Source organism: Pseudonaja textilis, chromosome 15 (assembly GCF_049901715.1).
Source record: "Pseudonaja textilis isolate UNSWEBS1 chromosome 15, rPseTex1.2, whole genome shotgun sequence".
Classification (NCBI taxonomy): domain Eukaryota; kingdom Metazoa; phylum Chordata; class Lepidosauria; order Squamata; family Elapidae; genus Pseudonaja; species Pseudonaja textilis.
Genome location: NC_142004.1, coordinates 2,914,327 through 2,942,001, shown reverse-complemented (window position 1 = coordinate 2,942,001; position 27,675 = coordinate 2,914,327). Strand labels below are relative to the sequence as shown.

The following is a 27,675-nucleotide window of genomic DNA, read 5'->3' as shown; positions in this document are numbered from 1 at the left end:
AAAAACAGAACATCTAGATCCAAGTCTTGGAGGAAAACTGGCAGATTTTTGCAAGCGAACAGCTCTGGTTTTATCTCCTTCTTGGAAGATGAATAGTGCTGATAAGCCAATAAAACCATCCATCTCTTATCTCCCATCTCAGCTAAGGCCAAGGTTATGACAAGGCTATAAAAGGTTGAACTCGCCTGGTATCGAAGTTCATTGAGCTTGCAGGTTCACCGCAGACAAAATGAATCCTGCTCACCTTCTGGTCCTGTTGGCAGGTAAGTGCAGGTTTTCCAGAGCCAGTAGATCCAAAGAATCCATTCAGGGATACGGCACGCTTCCCTCGCTGAGTGGTTTCCAGAGGTTGTGTGAAACACCTGCATGAATTGTTTCTTTACTCTTGTGAGGATAGAGGAGTTCGTAGAATACAGGTGAGCAGGAGGGCAAAAAAGCAAGCTGGTACATTGTATGTTCAATTTTGATCTGTGTATGTATTTGTGTGTGTGTGTAAGAGAGAGAGTGAGACAGGGAGAGAGGAGATAAAGAGTGATGAGAGAAAGAGAGAGAGAAAGAGATGGAGAGAGGAGATAAAGAGTGTTGAGAGAAAGAGGTAGAGAGACGGGAGAGAAAGAGAGGAGAGAAAGGGTAATAAGAGAAAGAGGGGCAGAGAGAAAGAGAGGAGAGAAAGAGTGATGAGAGAAAGACGGAAGAGAAAAAGAGGAGAGAAAGAGAGAGAACAGAGAGTGATAAGAGAAAGAGGGGCGGAGAGAGAGAGAGTGATGAGAGAAAGAGAGAGAGAAAGAGATAGAGAGAGGAGAGAAAGAGTGTTGAGAGAAAGAGAGAGAGGAGAGAAAGAGTGATGAGAGAAAGAGGGGAGAGAAAGAGAGGTGATAAAGAGAGAGAGGAGATAAAGACTGATGAGAGGAAGACAGACACAGAGAGAGACAGAGAGGAGATAGAGTGATGAGAGAGAGAGGGAGAGAGAGAGAGAACAGAGAAAACAGATGCTCCATTCAGTTGCCCAGACTCCACCCCGCAAGGGATTACGGGGTCCTGAAGAGGAGATGATGATTCACCCAACCGTCCCTTAGCAGGGAACTGGATCTGGCTGCTGGATATTTGGGAAACGCTAATGCTGATCTCCTTGTGGTGTGGTGCAGTTTGTGTCTCCCTCTTAGGAGCCTCCGACATTCCTCCGCTGCCTCTCAACCTCATACAATTCGGCAACATGATTAAATGTACCATCCCTGGCAGTCGACCTTTGTTGGATTATGCGGACTACGGTTGCTACTGCGGCCCTGGAGGTAGCGGGACACCGGTAGATGAGTTGGATAGGTAAGGCCTCACCTGGGGATCACAGAACCTAGAATCCTAGGGTTGGAAGAGACCTCGGTGGTCTTCTAGTCCATCCTCTCCTGCAAGTGGCAGGAGATCCTCTCACGTTCCAGACTCCCTTTGGGCTCGAAGGGATCATAGAAAGAAGGACGGAATAATTAAACACAATATACTAGAGTTGGAAGGGGCCTTGGAGGTCGTCTAGTCCATCCCCCTGTTCTGGCAGGAAAGCCTAAACCATTTCAGACAAATGGTTGTCTAATCTCTTCTTCAAACCTCCAATGTTGCGGCACCCACAACGCCTGGAGGCAAGTTAATTGATCTCACCGTTTGGAAGTTCCTCCTTAATTCCAGGCTGCTGCTCCCCATGATCAGTTTCCCTCCGTGGCTTCATGTCCCGCCTTCAGGGGCTTTTGGGGAACAGGTTGGACCCCCTCCTCTCTGTGGCAGCCCCTCAAATATCGGGAGACTGTTCCCATGTCACCTGTAGTATAACGGATCCTCTATCGTCCTTGGACAGTTTGCAAGTGCAAGAGAATCGCTTGGATGAAATGGCACGTGGGAAAGACCTTGGCAGACGTGGTGAAGAGATGCTATCTAGGGAAGAGTCAGATAAGAGAGGGCAAATAAAAATAAATAAAATAATAAATAAAAATAAATAAAGAAATAAAAATAAAGAAAGGGCAGAAATCAGAGGTGTATAAGGGGTGGAGAGAGAGGGAGAATTGTTCTTTTGGATAAGCAAGGTTCTGTTGAAGATTTATAATGAAGCTCAGAGAGCACCAGGGACCCCACAATCTTCCTCCTCCTCCTCCTCCTCCTCCTCCTCCTCCCCCCTTCCACACCCCTACTACCATCCTAATAATAATGACGTTATCTAGTTGGGTCATGAAACATCTGCAAGAAAACAACTAAGCTTAGAGAGCACCAAAGACACCATAGTCTTTCTCCTCCTCTTCCTTCTCCTCCTCCTCCTCCTTCTCCTCTACCTCTTCCTCCTCTCCACAAACCCCACTCCCTTCTAGCACTGATGATGTTACCTAGTTGGGTCCTGAAACATCTGCAAGAAAACAACCAACACTCAGAGAGCACAAGTACCGCACAGTCTTCCTCTTCCTCCTCCTGCTCTCTTCCACAATCCCCCACCCTCCTAGCACGGATGATATTGCCTCGTTGGGTCGTGAAACGTCTGTAAGAAAACAACCCAGCTCAGAGAGCACCAAGGACTGCCCCCCGCCCCCAAGAGAGGACTTCTCACACCTGTAGAGCCAGCACTAACTTCCTGCTTTTGGCCAGGTGCTGCCAGACTCATGACAACTGCTATTCTCAAGCCAAGAAACATCCTGCATGTAAGTCCCTCCTGGACAGCCCCTACACCAAGATCTATTCATACACCTGTTCTGGAGGCAACCTCACCTGCAAAGGTAAATATCACAAACCCCAACCCACCCGACTTTCCAAGACAGGTAGCCCTCAACTTTCAATCCTTTATTTAGTGACCGTTCAACATTACAACAGCTCTGAAAATAAGTGATTTATGAGCCTTTGCTGGATGATGATGTCATGAAAAGGGCTTTGGGCAATTCCTATTATAGCTCTACCTGGAGGAGGTCTTTGTTATGTGAAATATTCTGGCCCAGGCCTTAATGGCCCACCCATTAACAAAGGTGGGGGTGAGTTTCTGCTTCTGAGTTTTTACTCTTTTTAGGGGAAATATTCTGCCTTTTTAATATTTCCTAGGATATTTCCATTTTCTAGGAGAGGGTTGGGGGCTACCTTCCTACAGGGGCGTCGTCGGGAGAGCACAATGCAAGCTCTCTCCCTTTCCGCCTAGGCGCGCAACTTCACAACGGGTATTGAAAAGACACAGGGCTGCGTCTCACAATAGTGCAGCGTTTGTTTTGGTCATGCCTCCCCCGAGGTTCACCATTTCCTTCTTCCCTCCAGATGACAATGATGAGTGTGGAGCTTTTATCTGTAATTGCGACCGCACGGCAGCCATCTGTTTCGCCGGAGCCCCTTACAACAAGGAGAACTACAATATCGACACCACCAAACATTGCAAATGATATTTGAGAGGCTTCAGTGCAAGGACTGTGGCAGTTACTCACCTGTGTGTGGCAACTCTCTGGACGGGCCTCGCGCGTCCACCTGCCCGTGGAACAGAAGAGACAGATGCTGTACCGGTGCAATTTATATACATACATACATACATAGATACATACAATATTTAAAAAACAAAAGGAACCGTTTCCTGAACAATAAAGTGAGGTGCCGACACCCGTTTACGTTTTCTGCTCCGTTTTCTTTTATTTACAGGAAGGAAAGTCCTGTGTTGGGCATTTGTTTTTTAAAAATTATATATTGTTAATTTGAAATCTGCGATTAAGGAGAAACTTCCTAACAGTGAGGACAAGTAATGAGTAGAAGAGCTTGCCTTCACAAGATGTGAGTGCTGAGTCGGACAATGAGGATGTTTTGGGAGGAACCTGGGCCAGTCCTGGAGGCTGCGGAAGGCTCAGATGAGGGCTCTGCATCCGGGGCAGAGATTGGGGCAGGGCAGGCTGGCAGTCATCGGCTGCCTTGGGAGTCGGAGATCAGTAGGGCAGAAGAACAGCTGGAGCCTGTTCCCAGCCTGCACATGCGCAGAGCTCCCAAAAGAAAAGAACAATTAAAAACTCAGGGTTGACGTGGGATTAAGGCCGCAGGTGTACGGTGAATGGCTCTTCCCTTAGGGATTAAAAGAGGAGCAAAAGGGAGGGGGCTTGTGCAGGAAACAATTCGTTCATTGCAGAGGTCTGAAGATCTGTCTGTGCATCTCAGAGACTCTGTGCTGAGACCTTCCTTGTCAACACTGTGTTTGGAAATATTTACTTGGCAGCTCTCCGAGGTAGGTGAGGCCTGGGCTCTTCATTAGACCCTTGAAAGACTGTTTGCCAGGCCTGGGGCTGAATGTGAACGCCAAAAATTCACCTTCATTTAATAAAAGGGGTTTTTGCCAGGACAGAGGGTCTGCTAAGTGCTTTTTGGGGAAGCTGAGGTCAGAACACAATCTCCTGTCTACCATACAGTCGTTTCGGCAGACCCAAAGGTGCTTTTTGTGGGGAGGCAATTGGACTTCTTTGATTTCTCTTTGAAGACGTTTCGCTTCTCATCCCAGAAGCTACTTCAGCTCGGACAGGAGAGTGAGGAAAGGAAGGGTTTCTCTTCCTTGCATGATGAAGGCTTTCATAATCCTCCCCTTCCCCACTATCCTGTTAGAGCAGAAGCAGCTTGAGCCTGAGGATACAAACAAACCTCCAGGTGGCCTCAGCGCTTCTCTAAAAAGAAGGCAAATGACCAGCTGTCTGCGAAAATGCAATCATCTCTTGAAAAAAAGGGCACCTTTGCGATATCCGTGACCTGGATGACTGAAAACCTCCACAGATATTCAAAGTTGAAACACAAACATGTGTCCATCCCACCCCATCCAAATTTTATCAATTATCATGCAGTGGTTGTTTTGCCCACATCTACCCTGTACTGAATATCAACTAATCACAAAATGGTGTATAACGAACGTGTGTTCTCAGTCCCAATTAGTCAGCATTGCTTGCTTTTCATTTATTAAACAAATGAAGGTATAACACACGCCTAGTTTTGTTTGCCTTTTATAATCATACATAATAAATATAGGCAGCTTATGCACACGTTGATTATGTGCTAAGATTTCCATTAAAAGTGATCGTGTTTCATTATAATTTTTCCATTAAAAGTGATTGTGTTTCATTATAATTTTTCCATTAAAAGTATTTCATTATAAGTGTTCATAATAATAATAATAATAATAATAATAATAATAATAATAATAATGACTAAGTAAGCAGTTACAGAATTTTTCTGGTTACCTGGCTTCACCTAAAACACCCAAACATAAACTAAAAACAACAGTTGGGTTCACACACACACACACACACACACACACACACACAGAGTAGTGGGATTCTACCGGTTCAGACTGGTTCTACAGAACCGGTTGTTACAATTCTGTGCAGTTTGGAGAACTGGCAAAGCATACCCCTGGCTGGCCCCGCCCCTCTCCGCCTAGTCAGTCCTTATTGCACGTGTGCAACATCACGCGCATGCCCGACGTAGCTGACTGCATTCTCCCCTGCCCAGTCACTCTGTTAGTTATTTCCGTTTTTCCGCCTCCCTATGATCAACGGTTCTGATGATCAACCCTGCCGGAATTCCCCTCGCTGTCTTACTGCTTCACCCAGGAGGTTTCCTGAGGTCCAGGAAGCAGAAAGGGCTGTGTGCTCCAGTTTTGCCCTTCCTGACCCGCAGCAAAGCTTCCTGGGAGTAAAAATGTTCCCCCAAAAAAGGCAAAAAATGGGGGGGGGGTTCTGCAAAAAAGGTTTCTGCAGAAAAAGGAGGAGGAGGAGGAGGAGGAGGAGGAGGAGGAGGAGGAGGAAAAGAAGAAGAAGAAGAAAAAACAGAAAAAAGGAAGAAAAAGAAGAAAGAAGGAGAAGGAGAAGTAGTCGTAGTCAGATGGCCATGCCCACCCAGCCACGCCCACCTAGCCCCACCCACAGAACCAGTTGTTAAAAAATTTGAATCCCACCCCTGTCTCTACACTCCAAGCTAGTTAACCTAGGAGTTATTGCAGGTTGTTGCGTGTATCAACTTAAGTCTGAAATCTCAGCCAGCCAAGGATCTCAAAAATATTCTCCTCTTACACTTCCCAAATGGACTGTAGAGCCTGGGAATCGATCCAGGATGCCTGAAGGTCAGCTGGCATTTGGGATGGCCTGAGACATTGGAAAAAAATTGGGGTTCGGGGTGTCCTGAGCCAGAGATCCCCCCATCTGGAGATTTTCTCACGGGAAGACGCTTGGTGGATCCCCCCCCCCAAAAAGATTCTAATCTGGTGGCCATGAGTCTTTTTGAAAGCGTGTGCATAATTCCGGTGGTGACTTTGCTGGCTTCTTCTCCCGAACGTGGTGGGCTTGGAGTAGGCCAAGAGGGGATCTTTTTCAGGCAAGGAGAGGCAGTTTGGCCTGTGGGCAGGAGGAGCTGTGTGAGGGAAACTTTCCATCCTCTTGGCCCACAGCTCCTCCGGAGAGGAATTGTGACATCGAGAAACAAAGAACCAATTGCGTTGTTTCCAAGAGTGGCCGCCAACAATGCATCCAATGGCTGCATCCAGCCGGATCCCTGGCGGATCCCTGGCTCGTTGCACGCCTGCCCTCCTACCTACAAATCAACTGCCACACCTGGGTGCAGCCATAGGTACCAGGTCATGCGAATCTTCAATGAATCACTTCAATAAATCTTCAAGAAAATATCTACAGACCCCTCCCATCTTGGACATAATCTGTTTCCACTCCCACCCTCAAAACGATGCTATAGAGCCCTGCACCCCAGAACAACTAGACACAAGGGGAGTTTTTCCCCGAATGCCATCACTCTCCTGAACGAATAATTCCCTCAACACTGTCCAACTATTGACAAAGTCTGCACTACTATTAATCTTCTCATCACTCCTTATCACCCATCCCCTCCCACTTGTGAGTGTATGACTGAGTCGCTTGTATCCTTACGATCTATATTGACTGCTTCCTAGTATACTTGATTGCTTATTGTACCCTGGGACTATTATGAAGTGTTGTACCTGATGATTCTTGACGAATGTATCTTTTCTTTTACGTACAATGAGAGCATTTGCACCAAGACAACTTCCCTGTGTGTCCAATCACACTTGGCCAATAGAGAATTCTATTCTATTCTATTCTATTCTATTCTATTCTATTCTGTTCTGTTCTGTTCTGTTCTGTTCTGTTCTGTTCTCTATTCTCTCTATTATCTTCTCTACTCTTCGGGTCACCAACATCTAAAGGAGAGGCAACCAAACTTGGAGATTTCAAGACCTCTGGACTTCAACTCCCAGAATTCAACGCCTGGTTTTGCTCCGGTTTAGTTCACCACCCAGTTGGCCTCAGTTTATTAACCTTTTTTTGGGATGCCGCTGTTGGGAAGCAGGTCCCACTGTTGTTAAGTGAATCTGGCTTCTCAGAAGGTCGCAAAAGGCGCGACCCAGGGACTCTGCAACCGTCGTAAGTGTGAGTCAGTTGCCAAGCACCCGGACATAAATCACGTAGGGATGCTGCAATGGTTGGAAGTCTGAAAAATGGTTGTAAGTCCCCTTTTTCAGTGCTGTTGTAACGTTGCATGGCCACTAAGTTGAGGACTACATGGAGATCCTGGCGCCTGGAGCTAGCGAGGGAGCTACATTTTTCAGCTTTTGAAGGGAGAAGTTGGTTGGGTGAAGGAGCATCTGTTCTCTCCCTCCCTCCCTCCCACCCTCCCTCTCTTTCTGCCTCTCCCTCTCCCCCTTTCACTCCTTCTCTCTCTTTCTCTCTTTTTCTCCTTCTCTCTCTTTTTCTCCCTCCTTCCCTCTTTCTCTTCCCCCTCTCCCTCCATCTTTCCCCCCTCTCCCTCCTTCTCTTTCTCTCCCTCCCTTCTCTATCTCTTCACCTCCCTCCCTCTCCCTCCCTCCCTCCCCCCTCCCCCTCTCTCTCCCTCCCCCTCTGTTTTCTCCTTCTCTCTCCCTCCCTCTCCCTCTCTTCCTCCTCTCCCTCCCTCCCTCTCTTACATAAACACACACACACACAGCATGTGTGAATCTCACAGCCCCCGTGCATAAAATAATAATGCAGCAACCTTGCAAAAGATTCTGAGGATAAGTCATGGCCTCCAATACCCAACACAGGACTTTCCTTCCTGTAAATAAAAGAAAACGGAGCAGAAAACCTAATCCGGTATCGGCACCTCACTTTATTGTTCAGGAAACGGTTCCTTTTGTTTTTTTAATAATTATATATATATATATATATATATAATTTTCTATTTTGAAATATATATATAATAGAGGCCCGTCCAGAGAATTGCCACGTGCAAGTGAGTAACTGCCACAGTCCCTGCGCTGAAGCCTCTCAAATATCATTGGCAAATATTCTTTTTCTTGATGGTGATCATGAAGTTTTCGTCGTTGTAAGTGGCTCCGGCGAAACAGATGGCTGCCGTGCGGTCGCAATTACAGATAAAGGCTTTACACTCATCCTTGTCATCTGGAGGGAAGAAGGAAACGGTGAACCTCGGGGGAGGCATGACCAAAACAAAGGCTGCACTATTGTGAGACGCAGCCCTGTGTCTTTTCAATACCCGTTGTGAAGTTGCGCGCCTAGGCGGAAAGGGAGAGAGCTTGCATTGTGCTCTCCCGACGACGCCCCTGTAGGAAGGTAGCCCCCAACCCTCTCCTAGAAAATGGAAATATCCTAGGAAATATTTAAAAGGCAGAATAACTCCCCTAAAAAGAGTAGAAACTCAGGAGCAGAAACTCACCCCCACCTTTGTTAATGGGTGGGCCATTAAGGCTTGGGCCAGAATATGTTACATAACAAAGACCTTCTTCAGGTAGAGCTATAATAGGAATTGCCCAAAGCCCTTTTCATGACATCATCACCCAGCAAAGGCTCAACCAAGCCTGGGACTCAGGACAGCCTGCAGAGTTGCTCCTGCGTGGCCCTGTCTTGGAAGGACGGGTTGGTTGGGGTTTGTGATATTTACCTGTGCAGGTGATTTCGCCTTCATTACATTTGTATGAATAGGGGTTCCAGTAGGGGCCACTGAACCGGTAATTACATGCAGGAAGTTTTTCGGCATCACCAAAGCAGTTGTCGTGAGCCTGGCAGCACCTGGGCAAAAGCAGGAAGAGTTAGAGCTGGCTCTGCAGGTGTGAGAAGTCGGTGGGAGGGGTTGACTGGTGCTCTCCGAGCTTGGTTGTTTTCTTACAAACGTTTCATGACCCAACTAGATAATATAATCAGTGCTAGGGAGGCGGGGGGATTGTGGAAGAGAGCAGAAGGAGGAGGTGGAGGAGGTGGAGAGGGTCCCGTGGGGTCCTTGGTGCTCTCTGAACTTGGTTGTTTTCTTGCGGGTGTTTCGTGACCCAACTAGGGAGCAGCATCAGTGCTAGGATGGAGGGGAGTTTGTGGAAAGAAGGAAGAGGTGGTGGTGGAGGAGGAGGAAGAGCAGGAGGAGGAGGAAGACCACGGGGTCCTTGTTGCTCTCTAAGCTTCATTATAAATCTTCAACAGAACCTTGCTTATCCAAAAGAACAATTCTTCCTCTCTCTCCACCCCTTATACACCTCTGATCTCTGCCCTTTCATTATTTTTATTTCTTTATTTATTTTTATTTTTTATTTTATTTCTTTTTATTTGCCCTCTCTTATCTGACTCTTCCCTAGATAGCATCTCTTCACCACGTCCGCCAAGGTCTTTCCCATGTGCCATTTCATCCAAGCGATTCTCTTGCACTTGCAAACGGTCCAAGGACGATAGAGGATCCGTTATACTACAGGTGACATGGGAACAGTCTCCCGATATTTGAGGGGCTGCCACAGAGAGGAGGGGGTCCAACCTGTTCCCCAAAAGCCCCTGAAGGCGGGACAAGAAGCCACGGAGGGAAACTGATCATGGGGAGCAGCAGCCTGGAATTAAGGAGGAACTTCCAAAGGGTGAGATCAATTAACTTGCCTCCAGGCGTTGTGGGTGCCGCAACATTGGAGGTTTGAAGAAGAGATTAGACAACCGTTTGTCTGAAATGGTTTAGGCTTTCCTGCCAGAACAGGGGGATGGACTAGACGACCTCCAAAGCCCCTTCCAACTTTAGTATTGTGTTTAATTATTCCGTCCTTCTTTCTATGATCCCTTCGAGCCCAAAGGGAGTCTGGAACGTGAGAGGATCTCCTGCCACTTGCAGGAGGGGATGGACTAGAAGACCCCCCGAGGTCTCTTCCAACCCTAGGATTCTAGGTTCTGCGATCCCCAGGTGAGGCCTTACCTATCTAACTCATCTACCGGTGTCCCGCTACCTCCTGAGCCGCAGAAGCAACCGTAGTGCGCATAATCCCACCAATTTCGACTGCCACGGTTAGCACATGTAATCAGGTTGGAGAAATTGTCGAGGCTGAGAGGCAGCGGAGGAATTCTGGCGGCTCCTAAGAGGGAGACACAAACTGCACCACACCACAAGAAGATCAGCATTAGCGTTTCCCAAATATCCAGCAGCCAAATCCAGTTCCCTGCTAAGGGACGGTTGGGTGAAGCATCATCTCCTCTTCAGGACCCCGTAATCCCTTGTGGGGTGGAGTCTGGGCAACTGAATGGAGCTGGCAGAATGTTTACTGGCCAGATGCCCTTCCTGTCACCAGCACGGAGTTTTGTTCAGCAGATATATTCTCATTGTGCCGAAAGAGAGGGAAATATCTGCCTCTACCTAGGATTGAACACACAGACTCCTGATTGTGAGGTGAGAGCTCCACCTCTAGGCTACCGCACTGCTCTGGGCGAATCTTCCCTCTTTTTGGAGGATAGAGGCATCTGTCTCCTAGGCCGGTACATGCGCACCAGACCGCAGCTTCCGACCGGTGAAGTCAACAGGAGAAGCTGGGTTCACGGAAGGACTTTGTGGTTCCTTTTTTCACAACTGCACTAACCACCCCACAACAAGCTTGAAAAATCGTACACCAGTCATTTCACGTATTCGCTTTGCTTAGCGATGGAAATTCTGGTCCCCGATAGTCCTTGTAAATTGAGGACTTTCTGTACAGTGGACTGGGAATGGATGGTTGGACTGGATGACCTCCAAGGCCCCTTCCAACTCTGTTGTTCTGTGCTGCTAGGACATGGGTTGAGTTTGTACAACATGGATCTCTCAGCTTATAAAAGAGATATGTTGGTTGAGTGAAGGAGCATCTGTTTTCCCTGTTCTCTCTCTAATCACCCCTTAGCTCCTCTCTGTCTCTCTCTCTCTCTCTCTCTCTTTCTCATTCTCTGCTTGTGTCTTTCTCTCCTCTCTCTTTCTCTCCCTCTTTCATCACATCTCCTCTCTCTCCTCTCTCTCTTTCTCTCTCTCCCTCTTTCTCTCATCACTCTTTCTCTCCTTTCTCTCTTTATTTCTCTCCCTCTCTTTCTATCATCAATCGTTATCTCCTCGTTTTCCTCTCTCTCTCCCTTTCTTTCACAAATCACTTTCTCTCCTCTTTCTCTTTATCTCCTCTCTCGTTCTCTTCCCCTCTTTCTCTCATCACTCTTTCTCTCCTCTTTCTCTTTATCTCCTCTTTCTCTCCCTCTCTTTCTCTCATCACTCTTTCTCTCCTCTTTCTTTTTATCTCCTCTCTTTCTCTCTCCCTGTTTCTCTCATCACTCTTTCCCTCCTCTGTCTCTTTATCCTCTTTCTCTCCCTCTCTTTCTCGCATCACTTTCTCTCATCACTCTTTCTCTCCTTTCTCTTTATCTTCTCTTTCTCTCCCTCTCTTTCTCTCATCACCCTTTCTCTCATCACTCTTTATCTCCTCTCTCTCCACTCTTTCTCTCACTCCCTCTTTCTCTCATCACTCTTTCTCTCCTCTCTCTCTCTTTCTCTCTCTCCCTCTTTCTCTCATCACTCTTTCTCTCCTTTTTCTCTTTTTTTCCTCTTCCTCTCTTTCTCTCATCACTCTTTCTCTCATCACTCTTTCTCTCATCACTCTTTTTCTCCTCTTTCTCTTTATCTCCTCTCTTTCTCTCCCCCTCTTTCTCTCATCACTCTTTCTCTCCTCTCTCTCTCTCTTTCTCTCTCTCCCTCTTTCTCTCATCACTCTTTCTCTCCTCTATTTCTCTCCCCTCTCTCTGTCTCACTCTTTCTCTTTCTCTTTCTCTGTCTCTTTCTCTGTCTCTTTCTCTCTCACACACAGTTCTCGACTGAACCTACAATGAACCAGCTTGCTTTTTTGCCCTCCTGCTCACCTGTATTCTACGAACTCCTCTATCCTCGCAAGAGTAAAGAAACAATTCAGGCAGGTGTTTCACGCAACCTCTGGAAACCACTCAGCAAGCGAAGCCTGCCGTATCCCTGAATGGATTCTTTGGATCTACTGGGTCTGGAAAATCTCCACTTACCTGCCAACAGGACCAGAAGGTGAGCAGGATACATTTTGTCAGTGGTGAAGCTGCAAGCAAGATGAATTTCGATACCTGGCGAGTTCGGCCTTTTATAGCAGTGGTTCCCAAACTTTCTCAGTCCACCGCCCCCTTGGTGCTATAATCCCATCCTCAGTGGCCCCCACTGAGGGGTGGGATTCAAATCTCTTAACAACTGTTTCTGTGGGCGTGGCCTAATTTGTGGGCGTGGCTTGGTGGTCATGCGTGCGATGTTGTAGGTGCGCAATAAGGACTGAGTGAGCAGGAAAATGGAGGAGCGGGTGGAGAGGAGCAGGGCCAGCCAGGAGCCCATATTACCAGTTCTCCAAACTACTGGGAACGGTAATGAACCGGTAGAATCCCACCCCTGAATTGTTCCCTGCGAGGGGCCCACCTCCAGCGCCCCCCTTGCCTCTCAGTGCCCCCCTAAGGCATCCCACTGCCCTCCAGGGGGCGGTACCCCTCACTTTGGGAACCACCATTTTATAGCCTTGCTCTTACCTTGGCCCCAGCTAAGATGGGAGATAAGAGATGGATGGTTTTATTGGCCTATCAGCACTTTGTCCAGGAAGGAGATAAAACCAGAGCTGTTTGCTTGCAAAAATCTGCCATTTTCCTTCAAGAGTTGGAACAAGATGTTCTCTTTTTTTGTGAAGAAACGGAAATCTGCTCTGAGTTAAAACTGGGATGGTCACTGACTTCCCTTCCAGGCAATGTGGAATTCCAATTTCCATCAGCCTGTACTGGAGGAATAACTGAAGGTGCAGGTTGCAGGTTTTCTGCCTCCAGGTTCAAGGTTTTGGAAATGTGAATAGAACAAAACATCTTGAAACGCAAAACTCAAAATTTTTATCTCCTTTCCCTCTTTATCTCTCTCCCCCTCTTTCTCTCATAACTCTTTCTCTTTATCTCCTCTCTCTCTCTTTCTCTCCTGCTCTTTCTATCATCATTCTTTCTCTCCTCTATCTCTTTCTCTCATCACTCTTTCTCCTCTCTCTCCTCTCACTTTTCTCTCCCTCCCTCCCTTTCTCTCATCACTCTTTCACTCCTCTATCTCTTTCCGTCCTCTTTCTCTTTCTCTCCTCTCTTTCTTTTCCTCTCTTTCTCTCATCAATCTTTCTCTCCTCTTTCTCTTTATCTCCTCTCTCTTTCTCTCCCTCTCTTTCTCTCATCACTCTTTCTCTCCTCTTTCTTGGACTATCTAGAATGGTATCTCCCCGCTTGAGTTGGGGATTGGACTAGATGACCTCCAAGGTCCCTTCTGACTCTCTATTAATCTGTTCTTTGGGATGTGATTTACATCCAAAGCACAAAGAGCAGACCTGCCTTTTGGGCTTCCCCTCTCCCTCTTGCTCAGAGGTGCGACAGGGCTCCCATACAATCACAATCACAATCAGGGCTACCAATGGTGCACAGAACCTTCCTTTGTTTAGCATCTTCCCCGTCTGCCAAGAGAGGTTCAGGATCCTGTTGAGCGAGAATCGACATCCGGGATGTTGTTTTCTTTTTGAATCTTTTCTTAAGCTCCTTGGATTGGAAAACATTGGAGGGTTGAGAGCCAGAGAACTGGCAGCTTGGTTGGCATTTGGCAATGATCCAGTTGGGCAAGAGCTCTTAGTGGTGTCCGTAGAAGAGGAAACAGAGCTTCCAGAGTGTTCCAAAGAAATCCAAGATATTCCCTATTTAAAACGATTTAATTGGGGAAATGAAAGAGGGGCAGAGCATAAACCAGAGTTGGCGAGAGTCAAGGAGAGAACCAAGTCCCCTTAGAAGAGCAGGCATGATCAGACAAGGATTAGATTGTTATCAATCAAGACTTTAATTTGAGAATTAAGGGCAGACACATAATCTTGGAAACTGCACTACGGACCTCTTCCTTTATTAAATATAAGGGAGAGGAAAGGAAGGATAGTGGTGGAGGAGGAAGATAAGGGGGAGGGAGAAAAGAAGGCTGAAAGAAGGGAGGAGAAAGGAGGGAGGAGAGGAAGAGGAGGAAAAGGAGGAGGAGGAGGAGGAGGAGGAGGAGAAGAAGAAGAAGAAGAAGAAGAAGAAGAAGAAGAAGAAGAAGAAGAAGAAGAAGAAGAAGAAGAAGAAGAAGAAAGATGGAGGAAAAGAAGGAGAAAGAGAAGAAGATGACAAGGAAGATGGAGGAGGAGGAGGAGAGGTGGAGGAGGAGAACATAGAGGAGGAGTTGGAGGAGGAGTTGGGGGAGGAGGAGGAGGAGGAGGAGGAGGAGGAGGAAGAAGAAAGAAGAAGAAGAAGAAGAAGAAGAAGAAGAAGAAGAAGAAGAAGAAGAAGAAGAAGAAGAAGAAGAAGAAGAAGAAGAAGAAGAAGAAGAAGAAGAAAGATGGAGGAAAAGAAGGAGAAAGAGAAGAAGATGACAAGGAAGATGGAGGAGGAGGAGGAGAGGTGGAGGAGGAGAACATAGAGGAGGAGTTGGAGGAGGAGTTGGGGGAGGAGGAGGAGGAGGAGGAGGAGGAGGAGGAGGAGGAGGAGGAGGAGAAGAAGAAGAAGAAGAAGAAGAAGAAGAAGAAGAAGAAGAAGAAGAAGAAGAAGAAGAAGAAGAAGAAGAAGAAGAAGAAAGATGGAGGAAAAGAAGGAGAAAGAGAAGAAGACGACAAGGAAGATGGAGGAGGAGGAGGAGGAGGAGGAGGAGGAGGAGGAGGAGGAGGAGGAGGAGGAGGAGAGAAGGAGGAGAAGGAGGAGGAAGAGAAGAAGAAGCAGCCTGGGAGATTATTCATTATTAAGATCAAGAAAGATTGGAATCTCCCCTCCTGGCTTCTCTGAACAAGGCTTCCATTCTTGGACAAGCTACCAACAAAATCCTCTCCCCTCTTTAGGTGTTTGAGATCCTAACATTCCTCCTGTTCCTTTTCAGACCGCAGACAGCATCCCAGAGAACCCAAGCAGGGGATTTGCCTTGAAGTGCTACCTGCAGCTCATTCTCCACCTAGCACCCTTCTTCTTACTTAACACTCTTTTTTGAAAGAAAGTGGGAAGCCTCGAGAGACCAGCTGAACAGACAGACAAAGCCCAATTTCACAAGCCCCCTTTAAACCTCTCTTAGGCTTGCCAGAAGATTCCCAATTTATATGCAGGCTCTGCCCTTGCAGGCCAGGTTCTCAAGCCCCCCCCAAAAAGCCCACTTAGCTGCACGCCTGTCTCCTCCGTGATGTTCTCACCTCTTTGGACCAACTGGTGGCATTCCAGATGAGGCCTGTTTCAGGTCCACGTTTACCATATCAATCAATCTTTCTGTCTGGCAGGAGGATGAAGGGTATGGATTTCATAGGGCAATTATCTCGTCGGCATGGTGGCTCAGTGGTTAAGATATTGGGCTGGTCAGCTGGAAAGGTTTGAGACCCAAACACAACGTGACGGTGTGAGCTCCCGTCCTGAGCTCAGCTCCTGCCAACCTAGCACTTTGAAAGAACTGGAAATGGAAGTAGATAAATAGATATCACTTTGGTTGGAAGGGAACAACATTCTGCGAGGTCATGCTAGCCAGGTGACTGCAGAAATTCCTTCGGACGGTGCTGGCTCAATATTCAGATAATCAAACTGAATGAAATGTAGAATTTTAAGTTCAATTATAAAATAAATAAATATATATAATTATAAAGTAATGTTAATTTTATATGTGTGATTAAGGAGAAACCTCCTAACAGTGAGGAAAAGTAATGAGTAGAAGAGCTTGCCTTCACAAGATGTGGGTGCAGAGTCAGACAATGCGGATGTTTTGGGAGGAACCTGGGCCAGTCCTGGAGGCTGCGGAAGGCTCAGATGAGGGCTCTGCATCAGGGGCAGAGATGGGGACAGGGCAGGCTGGCAGTCATCAGCTGCCTTGGGAGTCGGAGATCACTAGGGCAGAAGAAAAGCTGGAGCCTCTTCCCAGCCTGCACATGTGCAGAGCTCCCAAAAGAAAAGAACAATTAAAAACTCAGGGTTGACGTGGAATTAAGGCCACAGGTGTATGGTGAATGGCTCTTCCCATAGGGATTAAAAGAGGAGCAAAAGGGGAGGGGGCTTTTGCAGGAAACAATTTGATCATTGCAGAGGTGTGAAGATCTGTCTGTCTGTGCATCTCAGAGACTCTGTGCTGAGACCTTCCTTGTCAGTACTGTGTTTGGAAATATTTACTTGGCAGCTCTCCGAGGTAGATGAGGCCCGGGCTCTTCATTAGACCCTTGAAAGACTGCCAGGCCTTGGGCTGAATATGAACGCAAGAAATTCACCTTCATTTAATAAAAAGGGGTTTTGCCAGGACAAAGGGTCTGCTAAGTGCTTTTTGGGGAAGCGAAGGACATAACACAATCTCCTGTCTACATCACAGTCCTTTCGGCAGACCCAAAGGTGCTTTTTGGGGGGAGGCAATTGGACTTCTTTGATTTTCCTTTGAAGACGTTTCGCTTCTCATCCCAGAAGCTACTTCAGCTCAGACAGGAGAGTGAGGAATGGAAGGGTTTCTCTTCCTTGCATGATGAAGGGTTTCATAATCCTCCCCTTCCCCACTATCCTGTTAGAGCAGAAGCAACTTGAGCCTGAGGATACAAACAAACCTCCAAGTGGCCTCAACGGCTCTGTAAAAAGAATGCAAATGACCAGCTGTCTGCTCTGGGCGAATCTTCCCTCTTTATGGGAGATCGAGGCATCTGTCTCCTAGGCCGGTGTGTGCGCACCAGCCCGCCGATTGCCTTTTGCCCCATTCCCAGCCGGCTTCCAACCGGAGAGGTCAACAGGAGAAGTTGGGTTCACGGAAGGCCTTTATGATTCCATTTTCACAACTGCACTAACAAGCCCAAAAACAACCCTGTAAAATTGGACACCAGTCATTTCAGATATTCGCTTTGCTTAGCGATGGAAATTCTGATCCCCGAAGGTCGTTGTAAGTCAAGGTCTACCTGAGTAGTCGACTGGGAATGGATGAAATGGGGGAGTTGGACTGGTTCTCTCCAAGTCCCCATCCAACTTTGTCGTTCTGTGATACTATGAAACGTGTAGAGTTTGTACACCACGGATCTCTCAGCTTATAAGAGGGAGATGTCGGTTGAGTGAAGGAGCATCTGTTTTCCCTGTTCTCTCTCTCTCCATATCTCTCATCACTCTTTATCTCCTCACTCTTTCTCTCTCTCTGTCTTTCTCTCATCACTCTTTCTCTCCTTTCTCTCTTAATCTTTCTTACTCTCTTTCTCTCATCACTCTTTTTCTGCTTTTCTCTCTCTCCCTCTCCCTCTCTCTCTTTCTTTCTCTCATCACTCTTTCTCTCCTTTCTCTCTTCATCTCTCTCTTTCTTTCTCTCATCACTCTTTCTCTCCTTTCTCTCCTTTCTCTCTTTCTCTCTCTCACTCTCTTTCTCTCATCACTCTTTCTCTTCACTTTATCCTCTCTCTCTCCCTGTCTTTCACAAATCACTTTCTGTCCTCTTTCTCTTTATCTCCTCTCTCTTTCTCTCCCTCTTTTTCTCTCATGACTCTTTCTCTCCTCTATCTCGTATCACTCTTTCTCCTCTCTCTCCTCTCACTCTTTCTCTCTTTCCCTCCCTTTCTCTCCCTCTCTTTCTCTCATCACTCTTTCTCTCCTCATTCTGGACTATCTGGAATGGTATCTCCCTGCTTGAGCTGGGGGTTGGACTAGAAGACCTCCAAGGTCCCTTCTGACGCTCTGTTAATCTGTTCTGTGGGATGTGATTTGCATCCAAAGCACAAAGAGCAGACCTGCCTTTTGGGCTTCCCCTCTCCCTCTTGCTCAGAGGGGCGATCGGGCTCCCATATAATCACAATCACAATCACAATCAGGGCTACCAATGGTGCCAAGGACTTTCCTTTGTTTAGCATCTTCCCCGTCCGCCAAGAGAGGTTCAGGATCCTGTTGATGCAAGAATCGACATCCGGGTTGTTGTTTTCTTTTTGAATCTTCTCTTAAGCTCCTTGGATTGGCAAAAACATTGGAGGGTTGAGAGCCAGAGAACTGGTAGCTTGTTTGGCATTTGGCAATGATCCAGTTGGGCAAGAGCTCTTAGTGGTGTCCGTAGAAGAGGAAACAGGGAGGGAGGAAAGAAGGCCGAAAGAAGAGGGGAGAAAGGAGGAGGAGAGGAGGAGGAGAAGAAGAAAAAGAAGAAGATGAAGAAGGAGGAGGAGGAGGAGGAGGAGGAGGAGGAGGAGGAGGAGAAGGAGAAAGAGGAGGCGGAGGAGAAGAAGAAGAATATTCATTATTGAGATCAAGAAAGATTGGAATCTCCCCTCCTGGCTTCTCTGAACAAGGCTTCCTTTCTTGGACAAGCTACCAACAAAATCCTCTCCCCTCTTTAGGTGTCTGAGATCCTAACATTCCTCCTGTTCCTTTTCAGACCGCAGACAGCATCCCAGAGAACCCAAGCAGGGGATTTGCCTTGAAGTGCTACCTGCAGCTCATTCTCCACCTAGCACCCTTCTTCTTACTTAACACTCTGTTTTGGAAAAAAGTGGGAAGCCTCGACGGACAAGCTGAACAGACAGACAAAGCCCAATTTCACAAGCCACCTTTAAACCTCTCTTAGGCTTGCCAGAAGAAAACCCAGCGCTTTTCCCCAAATTATGTGCAGGCTCTGCCCTTGCAGGCCAGGTTGTCAAGGCCCCCCCCCTCAAAAAGCCCACTTAGCTGCACTCCTGTCTCCTCCGTGATGTTCTCACCTCTTTGGACCGACTGCTGGCATTCCAGATGAGGCCTGTTTCAGGTCCACGTTTACCCTGCGGATCAATCTTTCTGTCTGGCATGAGGATGAAGGGCATGGATTTCATAGGGCAATTATCTCATCGGCATGGTGGCTCAGTGGTTAAGATATTGGGCTTGTCAGCTAGAAAGGTTTGAGACCCAAACACAATGTGACCGCATGAGCTCCCATCCTGAGCTCAGCTCCTGCCAACCTAGCAGTTTGAAAGCACTGGAAATGGAAGTAGATAAATAGATATCACTCTGGTTGGAAGGGAACAGCGTTCTGCGAGGTCATGCTAGCCAGGTGACTGCGGAAATTCCTTCGGACAGCTGGAGCCTGTTCCCAGGCTGCTTCTCTCCTCCTCCTCCTCCTCCTCCTCCTCCTCCTCCTCCTCCTCCTCCTCCTCCTCCTCCTCCTCCTCCTCCTCCTCCTCCTTCTCTTCTACTTCTCCTCCTCCTCCTCCTCTTCCTCCTCCTCCTCCATCTTTCTTGTCATCTTCTTCTCTTTCTCCTTCTTTTCCTCCATCTTTCTTCTTCTTCTTCTTCTTCTTCTTCTTCTTCTTCTTCTTCTTCTTCTTCTTCTTCTTCTTCTTCTTCTTCTTCTTCTCCTCCTCCTCCTCCTCCTCCTCCTCCTTTTCCTCCTCTTCCTCTCCTCCTCCTTTCTCCTCCCTTCTTTCAGCCATCTTTCCTCCCTCCCCCCCTTACTTCCTCCTCTACCACTATCCTTCTCTTCCTCTCCCTTGGATTTAATAAAACAGGAGGTCCCTATTGCAGTTTCCAAGATTATGTGTCTGCCCGTAATTCTCAAATTAAAGTCTTGGTTGATAACAATCTAATCCTTGTCTGATCATGCCTGCTCTTCTAAGAGGACTTGGTTCTTTCATTGACTCTCACCAACTCTGGTTTATGCTCTGCCCCTCTTTAATTTCCCCAATTAAATCATTTTAAATAGGGAATATCTTGGATGTTTTGGAACACTCTGGAAGCTCTGTTTCCTCTTCTACGGACACCACTAAGAGCTCTTGCCCAACTGGATCATTGCCAAATGCCAAACAAGCTACCAGTTCTCTGGCTCTCAACCCTGCAGTTTTTGCCAATCCAAGGAGCTTAAGAGAAGATTCAAAAAGAAAACAACAACCCGGATGTCGATTCTCGCATCAACAGGATCCTGAACCTCCCTTGGCGGACGGGGAAGAGGCTAAACAAAGGAAGGTTCTGTGCACCATTTGGTAGCCCTGATTGTGATTGTGATTGTAGGGATTGCAGGGAGATACCATTCCAGATAGTCCAGAAAGAGGAGAGAAAGAGTGATGAGAGAAAGAGGGGGAAAGAAAGAGAGAGCAGATAAAAAGGAGAGAAAGTGATTTGTGAAAGACAGGGAGAGAGAGAGGAGAAAGTGAAGACAAAGATTGATAAGAGAAAGAGAGTGAGAGAGATAAAGAGAGAAAGGAGAGAAAGGAGAGAAAGGGTGATGAGAGAGAGGAGATAAAGAGTGATGAGAGAAAGAGAGAGAGAGAGAGAGAGAGAGGAGAGAAAGAGAAAGACACACACACAAAGAGAGAACAGGGAAAACAGATGCTCCTTCACTCAACCGACATCTCCCTCTTATAAGCTGAGAGATCCGTGTTGTACAAACTCTACACATTTCATAGTATCACAGAACGACAAAGTTGGAAGGGGACTTGGAGAGAACCAGTCCAATGCCCCCATTCCATCCATTCCCAGTCAACTACTCAGGTGGCACTTCAAGGCAAATCCCCTGCTTGGGTTCTCTGGGATGCTGTCTGCGGTCTGAAAAGGAACAGGAGGAATGTTAGGATCTCAGACACCTAAAGAGGGGAGAGGATTTTGTTGGTAGCTTGTCCAAGAATGGAAGCCTTGTTCAGAGAAGCCAGGAGGGGAGATTCCAATCTTTCTTGATCTCAATAATGAATAATCTCCTCCTCCTCGTCTTCCTCCTCTTCCTCCTCCATCTTCCTTCTTGTCTTCTTCTTCTCCTTCTCCTCCTCCTCCTCTCCTCCTCCTCCTCCTCCATCTTCCTTCTTGTCTTCTTCTCCTTCTCATCTCCTTCTCCTTCTCCTTCTCCTCATCCTCCCTCCTTCTTTCTCATCTCTTCTTTCTGCCTTCTTTCCTCCCTCCCCGCTTTCCTTCTTCCTCCACCACTATCCTTCTCTTCCTCTTCCTTAGATTTAATAAAACAGGAGGTCCCTAGTGCAATTTCCAAGGTTTTGTGTGTGCCCCTAATTCTCAAGTTAAAGTCTTGATTAATGTCAATCAAATCCTTTTCTGATCATGCCTGCTCTTCCAAGATGATCTGGCTCTCTCCTTGACTCTCGCAAACTCTGGTTTATGCTCTGCCCCTCTTTCATTTTCTTCCTTAAATCGTTTTAAATAAGGAATAACTTGGATTTCTTCGGAACATTCCAGAAGCTCTGTTTCCTCTTCTAGGGACACCACTAAGAGCTCTTGCCCAACTGGATCATTGCCAAACGCCAACCAAGCTACCAGTTCTCTGGCTCTCAACCCTGCAGTTTTTGCCAATCCAAGGAGCTTAAGAGAAGATTCAAAAAGAAAACAACATCCCGGATGTCGATTCTCGCTCAACAGGATCCTGAACCTCTCTTGGCAGATGGGGAAGAGGCTAAACAAAGGAAGGTTCTGTGCACCATTGGTAGCCCTGATTGTGATTGTGATTGTGTGGGACCCGTGTCGCCCCTCTGAGCAAGAGCGAGAGGGGAAACCCAAAAGGCAGGTCTGCTCTTTGTGCTTTGGATGCAAATCACACCCCACAGAACAGATTAACAGAGCATCGGAAGGGACCTTGAAGGTCATCTAGTCCAGTGGCCCCAAACCTTTTTTGTGCCACGGCCCAGTACCGGCATCACAAAATCATCCGCGGCTCAGTACCGGCATCAGCACGCATGGCAAGGCGAGCCAAGCGACCGGCCAGCCAGCCAGCCGTCCCCCGCTTCTCCCCGCCACCTTCAACTCCTCCTTTGTACCTTTGTCGATGGGCTTCGGGATGGCTTCGGGACGGTCACTCGGCTCGCCTCGGCTTGGGTGCTGAAAGAATCCTCGCGCCTTAGTTTCATTCGAAGCCGCCCCCCCCCTCGATGAAACTAAGGCTCGAGGATTCCTTCAGGACCCAAACTCCGCTTTCCAACCGGAAAAGCTCACCGGAAGCACTTTCTCATCAAAACAAGATGGCGGCACCCAGCGAACCGGCGGCCCGGTAGGAAATGTCCCACAGACCAGTACCGGTCCACGGCCCGGTAGTTGGCGACCCCTGATCTAATCCAATCCCCAACTCAAGCAGGGAGATACCATTCCAGATAGTCCAGAAAGAGGAGAGAAAGAGTGAAGAGAGAAAGAGTGATGAGAGAAAGGGAGTGAGAGAGAGTAAGGGTGTGAGGAGAGAGAGGAGAAAGAGTGATGAGAAAAAGAGATAGAGAAGAGAAAGAGTGATGAGAGAAAGAGGAGGAGAGAAAGAGAGAGGAGATAAAGAGAAAGTGATGAGAGAAAGAGGGGGAGAGAGATAAAGAGAGAAAGGAGATAAAAATTATGAGTTTTGCGTTCCAAAATGTTTTGTTCTATTCAGAGGACATTTCCCAAACATTGAACCCGGAGGCAGAAAACCTTCAACCTGCACCTTCAGTGATTCCTCCAATACAGCCTGATGGGAATTGGAATTCCACATTGCCTGGAAGGGAAGTCAGTGACCATCCCAGTTTTAAATCAGAGCAGATTTCCGTTTCTTCACAAAAAAAGAGAACATAGGCCAATAAAACCATCCAGCTCTTATCTCCCATCTTAGCTGGGGCCAACGTAAGAGCAAGGCTATAAAACAGTGGTTCCCAAAATGGGGGGTACCGCCCCCTGGAGGGCAGTGGGATGCCTTAGGGGGGCACTGAGAGGCAAGGGGGGCGCTGGAGGTGGGCCCCTCGCAGGGAACAATTCAGGGGTGCGATTCTACCGGTTCATTACCGTTCCCAGTAGTTTGGAGAACTGGTAATATGGGCCCCTGGCTGGCCCTGCTCCTCTCCACCCGCTCCTCCATTTTCCTGCTCACTCAGTCCTTATTGCGCACCTGCAACATCGCACGCATGACCACCAAGCCACGCCCACAAATTAGGCCACGCCCACAGAAACAGTTGTTAAGAGATTTGAATCCCACCCCTCGGTGGGGGCCACTGAGGATGGGATTATAGCACCAAGGGGGCGGTGGACTGAGAAAGTTTGGGAACCACTGCTATAAAAGGCCGAACTCGCCAGGTATCGAAATTCATCTTGCTTGCAGCTTCGCCACTGACAAAATGCATCCTGCTCACCTTCTGGTCCTGTTGGGAGGTAAGTGGAGATTTTCCAGACCCAGTAGATCCAAAGAATCCATTCAGGGATACGGCAGGCTTCGCTTGCTGAGTGGTTTCCAGAGGTTGTGTGAAACACCTGCCTGAATTGTTTCTTTACTCTTGCAAGGATAGAGGAGTTTGTAGAATACAGGTGAGCAGGAGGGCAAAAAAGCAAGCTGGTTCATTGTAGGTTCAGTCGAGAACTGTGTGTGTGTGAGAGAGAGAGAGAGAGAGAGGCAAAGAGACAGAGAAAGAGTGAGACAGAGAGAGAGGAGAGAAATAGAGGAGAGAAAGAGTGATGAGAGAAAGAGGGAGAGAGAGAAGGAGAGAGAGAGGGGAGAGTGGAGATAAAGAGTGATGAGAGACAGAGGAGAGAAAGAGAGAGAAAGAGAAAGAGGAGAGAAAGTGATTTGTGAAAGAGGGAGAGAGAGAGGAGAAAGAGGAGATAAAGAGTGATGAGAGAAAGACAGGGAGAGAAATAAAGAGAGAAAGGAGAGAAAGAGTGATGAGAGAAAGAGAGTGGAGATAGAGAGGAAGAGAGAGAGGAGATAAAGAGAAAGAGGAGAGAGATAGAGAGAGGGAGAGAGAGAGAGAAAGGAGAGAAAGAGTGATGAGAGAAAGAGTGATGAAAGTAATTGAGGGAGAGAAAGAGGAGATAAAGAGAAAGACGAGGGAAAGAGTGATGAGAGAAAGAGGGGGAGAGAAAGAGAGAGGAGATAAAGAGAAAGAGGAGCGAAAGTGATTTTTGAAAGAGGGAGAGAGAGAGGAGAAAGAGGAGAGAAAGAGTGATGAGAGAAAGAGGGAGAGAGAGAAGGAGAGAGAGAGGGGAGAGTGGAGATAAAGAGTGATGAGAGACAGAGGGAGAGAAAGAGAGGAGATAAAGAGAAAGAGGAGCGAAAGTGATTTGTGAAAGAGGGAGAGAGAGAGGACAAGGAGGAGATAAAAAGTGATGAGAGAAAGAGAGGGAGAGAAATAAAGAGAGAAAGGAGAGAAAGTGTGATGAGAGAAAGAGAGTGGAGATAAAGAGAGGAAGAGAGAGAGGAGATAAAGAGAAAGAGGAGAGAAATAGAGAGAGGGAGAGAGAGAGAGAAAGGAGAGAAAGAGTGATGAGAGAAAGAGTGATGAGAGAAAGAGAGGGAGAGAAATAAAGAGAGAAAGGAGAGAAAGTGATGAGAGAAAGTGGGAGAGAAAGAGAGAGAGGAGAGAGACGAGAGAAAGAGTGATGAGAGAAAGAGAGAGAAGCAGAGGAAGAGAGAGGAGATAAAGAGAAAGACGAGAGAAATAGAGAGAGGGAGAGAGAGAAAGAGAGAAAGGAGAGAAAGAGTGTTCAGAAAGAGGGGAGAGAAAGAGGGAGAGAGAGAGGAGAGAAAGAGAGACAGGAGAGAAATAGTGATGAGAGAAACACACACACACACACAAACGTACAGAGAGAGAGAGAGAGAGAGAGAGAGAGAGAGAGAGGAGCTAAGGGGTGATTAGAGAGAGAACAGGGAAAACAGATGCTCCTTCACTCAACCAACATCTCCCTTTTATAAGCTGAGAGATCCGTGTTGTACAAACTCAACCCATATCACAGCATCACAGAACAACAGAGTTGGAAGAGGCCTTGGAGGTCATCCAGTCCAACCATCCATTCCCATTCCACTGTACAGAAAGTCCTCAATTTACAAGGACTATCAGGGACCAGAATTTCCATTGTTAAGCAAAGCAAATACGCAAAATGACTGGTGTCTGATTTTACAAGCTTGTTTTGGGCTTGTTAGTGCAGTTGTGGAAAATGAACCACAAAGTCCTTCCGTGAACCCAGCTTCTCCTGTTGACTTCACCGGTCGGAAGCTGCGGTCTGGTGCGCATGTACCGGCCGAGGAGACAGATGCCTCTATCCTCCAAAAGGAGGGAAGATTCGCCCAGAGCAGTGCGGTAGCCTAGAGGTGGAGCTCTCACCTCACAATCAGGAGTCTGTGTGTTCAATCCTAGGTAGAGGCAGATATTTCCCTCTCTCTCGGCACAATGAGAATATATCTGCTGAACAAAACTCCGTGCTGGTGACAGGAAGGGCATCCGGCCAGTAAACATTCTGCCAGCTCCATTCAGTTGCCCAGACTCCACCCCGCAAGGGATTACGGGGTCCTGAAGAGGAGATGATGCTTCACCCAACCGTCACTTAGCAGGGAACTGGATTTGGCTGCTGGATATTTGGGAAACGCTAATGCTGATCTCCTTGTGGTGTGGTGCAGTTTGTGTCTCCCTCTTAGGAGCCACCAGAATTCCTCCGCTGCCTCTCAGCCTCGTACAATTCAGAATCTTGATTAAATGTGCCAACCATAACAGTCGAAATGTGTTGGATTATGCGGACTACGGTTGCTACTGTGGCAAAGGAGGTAGCGGGACACCGGTAGACGAGTTGGACAGGTAAGGCCTCACCTGGGGATCACAGAACCTAGAATCCTAGGGTTGGAAGAGACCTCGGTGGTCTGCAAGTGGCAGGAGATCCTCTCACATTCCAGACTCCCTTTGGGCTCGAAGGGATCATAGAAAGAAGGACGGAATAATTAAACACAATACTAGAGTTGGAAGGGGCCTTGGAGGTCTTCCAGTCCATCCCCCTGTACTGGCAGGAAACCCTAAACCATTTCAGACAAATGATTGTTGTAATTGATGGTTGTAAGTCTCTTTTTTCAGTGCTGTTGTAACGTTGCATGGTCGCTAAGTTGAGGACTACATGGAGATCCTGGCGCCTGGAGAAAGGGGTGGAGAAAGAGGCTCCGAAGGGATCCTGCTTAGTTTCTAAGAAAAGGAGATGGTGGGAGAATTGTTCTTTTGGATAAGCAAGGTTCCGTTAAGGTAGATTTATAATGAAGCTCCGAGAGCACCGAGAACCCCACAATCTTCCTCCTCCACCTCCTCCTCCTCCATTACCGCTTCCTTCTTTCCACAAACTCCCCTCCGTCCTAGCACTGACATGTTACCTAGTTGGGTTATAAAACATCTGAAAAAAAAAATAACCAAGTCACAGAGCACCAAATCCTCCTCCTCCACTCCGAAAACCCCACTCCCTTCTAGCTCTGATGTTACCTAGTTGGGTCACGACACACCCGCAAGAAAACAACCAAGTTCAGAGAGCACCAAGGACCCCACGGGACCCTCTCCACCTCCTCCACCTCCTCCTTCTGCTCTCTTCCAAAATCCCCCCCCGCCTCCCTAGCACTGATTATATTATCTAGTTGGGTCATGAAACGTTTGTAAGAAAACAACCAAGCTCAGAGAGCACCAGTCAACCCCTTCCACCGACTTCTCACACCTGCAGAGCCAGCTCTAACTCTTCCTACTTTTGGCCAGGTGCTGCCAGGCTCATGACTACTGCTATGATGACGCTGAAAAACTTCCTGCATGTAATTACCGGTTCAGTGGCCCCTACTGGAACCCCTATTCATACAAATGTAATGAAGGCGAAGTCACCTGCACAGGTAAGTATCACAAACCCCAACCAACCCGTCCTTCCAAGACAGGGCCACGCAGGAGCAACTCTGCAGGCTGTCCTGAGTTCCAGGCTTGGTTGAGCCTTTGCTGGATGATGATGTCATGAAAAGGGCTTTGGGCAATTCCTATTATAGCTCTACCAGGATGAGATCTTTGTTATGTGAAATATTCTGGCCCAGGCCTTAATGGCCCACCCATTAACAAAGGTGGGGGTGAGTTTCTGCTTCTGAGTTTCTACTCTTTTTAGGGGAAATATTCTGCCTTTTTAATATTTCCTAGGATATTTCCATTTTCTAGGAGAGGGTTGGGGGCTACCTTCCTACAGGGCCGTCGTCGGGAGAGCACAATGCAAGCTCTCTCCCCTTTCGCCTAGGCGCGCAACTTCACAACGGGTATTGAAAAGACACAGGGCTGCGTCTTGCAATAGTGCAGCGTTTGTTTTGGTCATGCCTCCCTCTGAGGTTCACCGTTTCCTTCTTCCCTCCAGATGACAAGGATGAGTGTAAAGCCTTTATCTGTAATTGCGACCGCACGGCAGCCATCTGTTTCGCCGGAGCCACTTACAACGACGAAAACTTCATGATCACCACCAAGAAAAAGAATATTTGCCAATGATATTTGAGAGGCTTCAGTGCAAGGACTGTGGCAGTTACTCACTTGCACGTGGCAATTCTCTCGGGCCTCTATTATATATATATTAAAAAAAGAAAATTATATATATATATATATATATATAATTATTAAAAAAAAAAGGAACCGTTTCCTGAACAATAAAGTGAGGTGCCGATACCGGATTAGGTTTTCTGCTCCGTTTTCTTTTATTTACAGGA

General features: G+C 47.4%; 3 protein-coding genes and 2 long non-coding RNA genes across 7 annotated transcripts in view; 2 read left to right on the top strand and 3 right to left on the bottom strand.

Annotated features, from left to right (window-relative positions):
- Positions 1 to 128: 128 nt before the first annotated feature.
- On the top strand, positions 129 to 27,639 carry LOC113454776 (phospholipase A2 GL16-1). Of its 3 annotated transcripts, none has more exons than XM_087913146.1 (5): positions 129 to 263; positions 1,146 to 1,320; positions 2,617 to 2,744; positions 3,268 to 3,416; positions 27,599 to 27,639. In XM_087913146.1, the coding sequence occupies exons 1-4, from the start codon at positions 230 to 232 to the stop codon at positions 3,387 to 3,389; spliced, it is 459 nt and encodes a 152-aa protein (XP_087769272.1). In that variant the 5' UTR covers positions 129 to 229; the 3' UTR covers positions 3,390 to 3,416; positions 27,599 to 27,639. The 3 variants fall into 3 exon arrangements, with proteins under 3 accessions (XP_087769272.1, XP_087769271.1, XP_087769270.1); XM_087913145.1 differs by lacking the exon at positions 27,599 to 27,639 and adding an exon at positions 3,565 to 3,602; XM_087913144.1 differs by lacking the exon at positions 27,599 to 27,639 and having other exon boundaries at positions 3,268 to 3,602.
- Positions 1,515 to 27,675, bottom strand: part of LOC148124623 (uncharacterized) — a 45,486-nt gene continuing 19,325 nt past the window's right edge. The window contains exon 3 of the long non-coding RNA XR_015739602.1: positions 1,515 to 1,596. This is a non-coding gene — a long non-coding RNA (uncharacterized LOC148124623). The remainder of the gene's footprint in view (positions 1,597 to 27,675) is intronic.
- Positions 3,605 to 15,771, bottom strand: LOC148124625 (uncharacterized). Its single transcript, XR_015739601.1, has 3 exons — positions 15,509 to 15,771; positions 13,649 to 14,005; positions 3,605 to 3,971 (listed from the first exon to the last, which is right to left on the bottom strand). It is a non-coding gene; the product is annotated as an uncharacterized LOC148124625 (long non-coding RNA).
- On the bottom strand, positions 8,117 to 12,466 carry LOC148124626 (acidic phospholipase A2 1-like). The gene is given in 5 exon segments (XM_087913142.1): positions 8,117 to 8,315; positions 8,317 to 8,429; positions 8,929 to 9,056; positions 10,207 to 10,381; positions 12,306 to 12,466. Coding segments are annotated over 5 exon segments (471 nt in total). The 5' UTR covers positions 12,340 to 12,466; the 3' UTR covers positions 8,117 to 8,294.
- Positions 23,297 to 27,639, top strand: LOC148124624 (acidic phospholipase A2 2-like). The gene is given in 5 exon segments (XM_087913143.1): positions 23,297 to 23,363; positions 25,603 to 25,777; positions 26,705 to 26,832; positions 27,333 to 27,445; positions 27,447 to 27,639. Coding segments are annotated over 5 exon segments (471 nt in total). The 5' UTR covers positions 23,297 to 23,329; the 3' UTR covers positions 27,468 to 27,639.

What these genes read in the sequence shown, in the direction of transcription:
- LOC113454776 (XM_087913146.1), top strand. Translation starts at nt 230, where the DNA reads ATGAATCCTGCTCACCTTCTGGTCCTGTTGGCAG. An exon ending in CCTTCTGGTCCTGTTGGCAG is followed by an intron (nt 264 to 1,145) that starts GTAAGTGCAGGT and finishes GGTGTGGTGCAG; the next exon opens with TTTGTGTCTCCCTCTTAGGA. An exon ending in AGGCAACCTCACCTGCAAAG is followed by an intron (nt 2,745 to 3,267) that starts GTAAATATCACA and finishes TCTTCCCTCCAG; the next exon opens with ATGACAATGATGAGTGTGGA.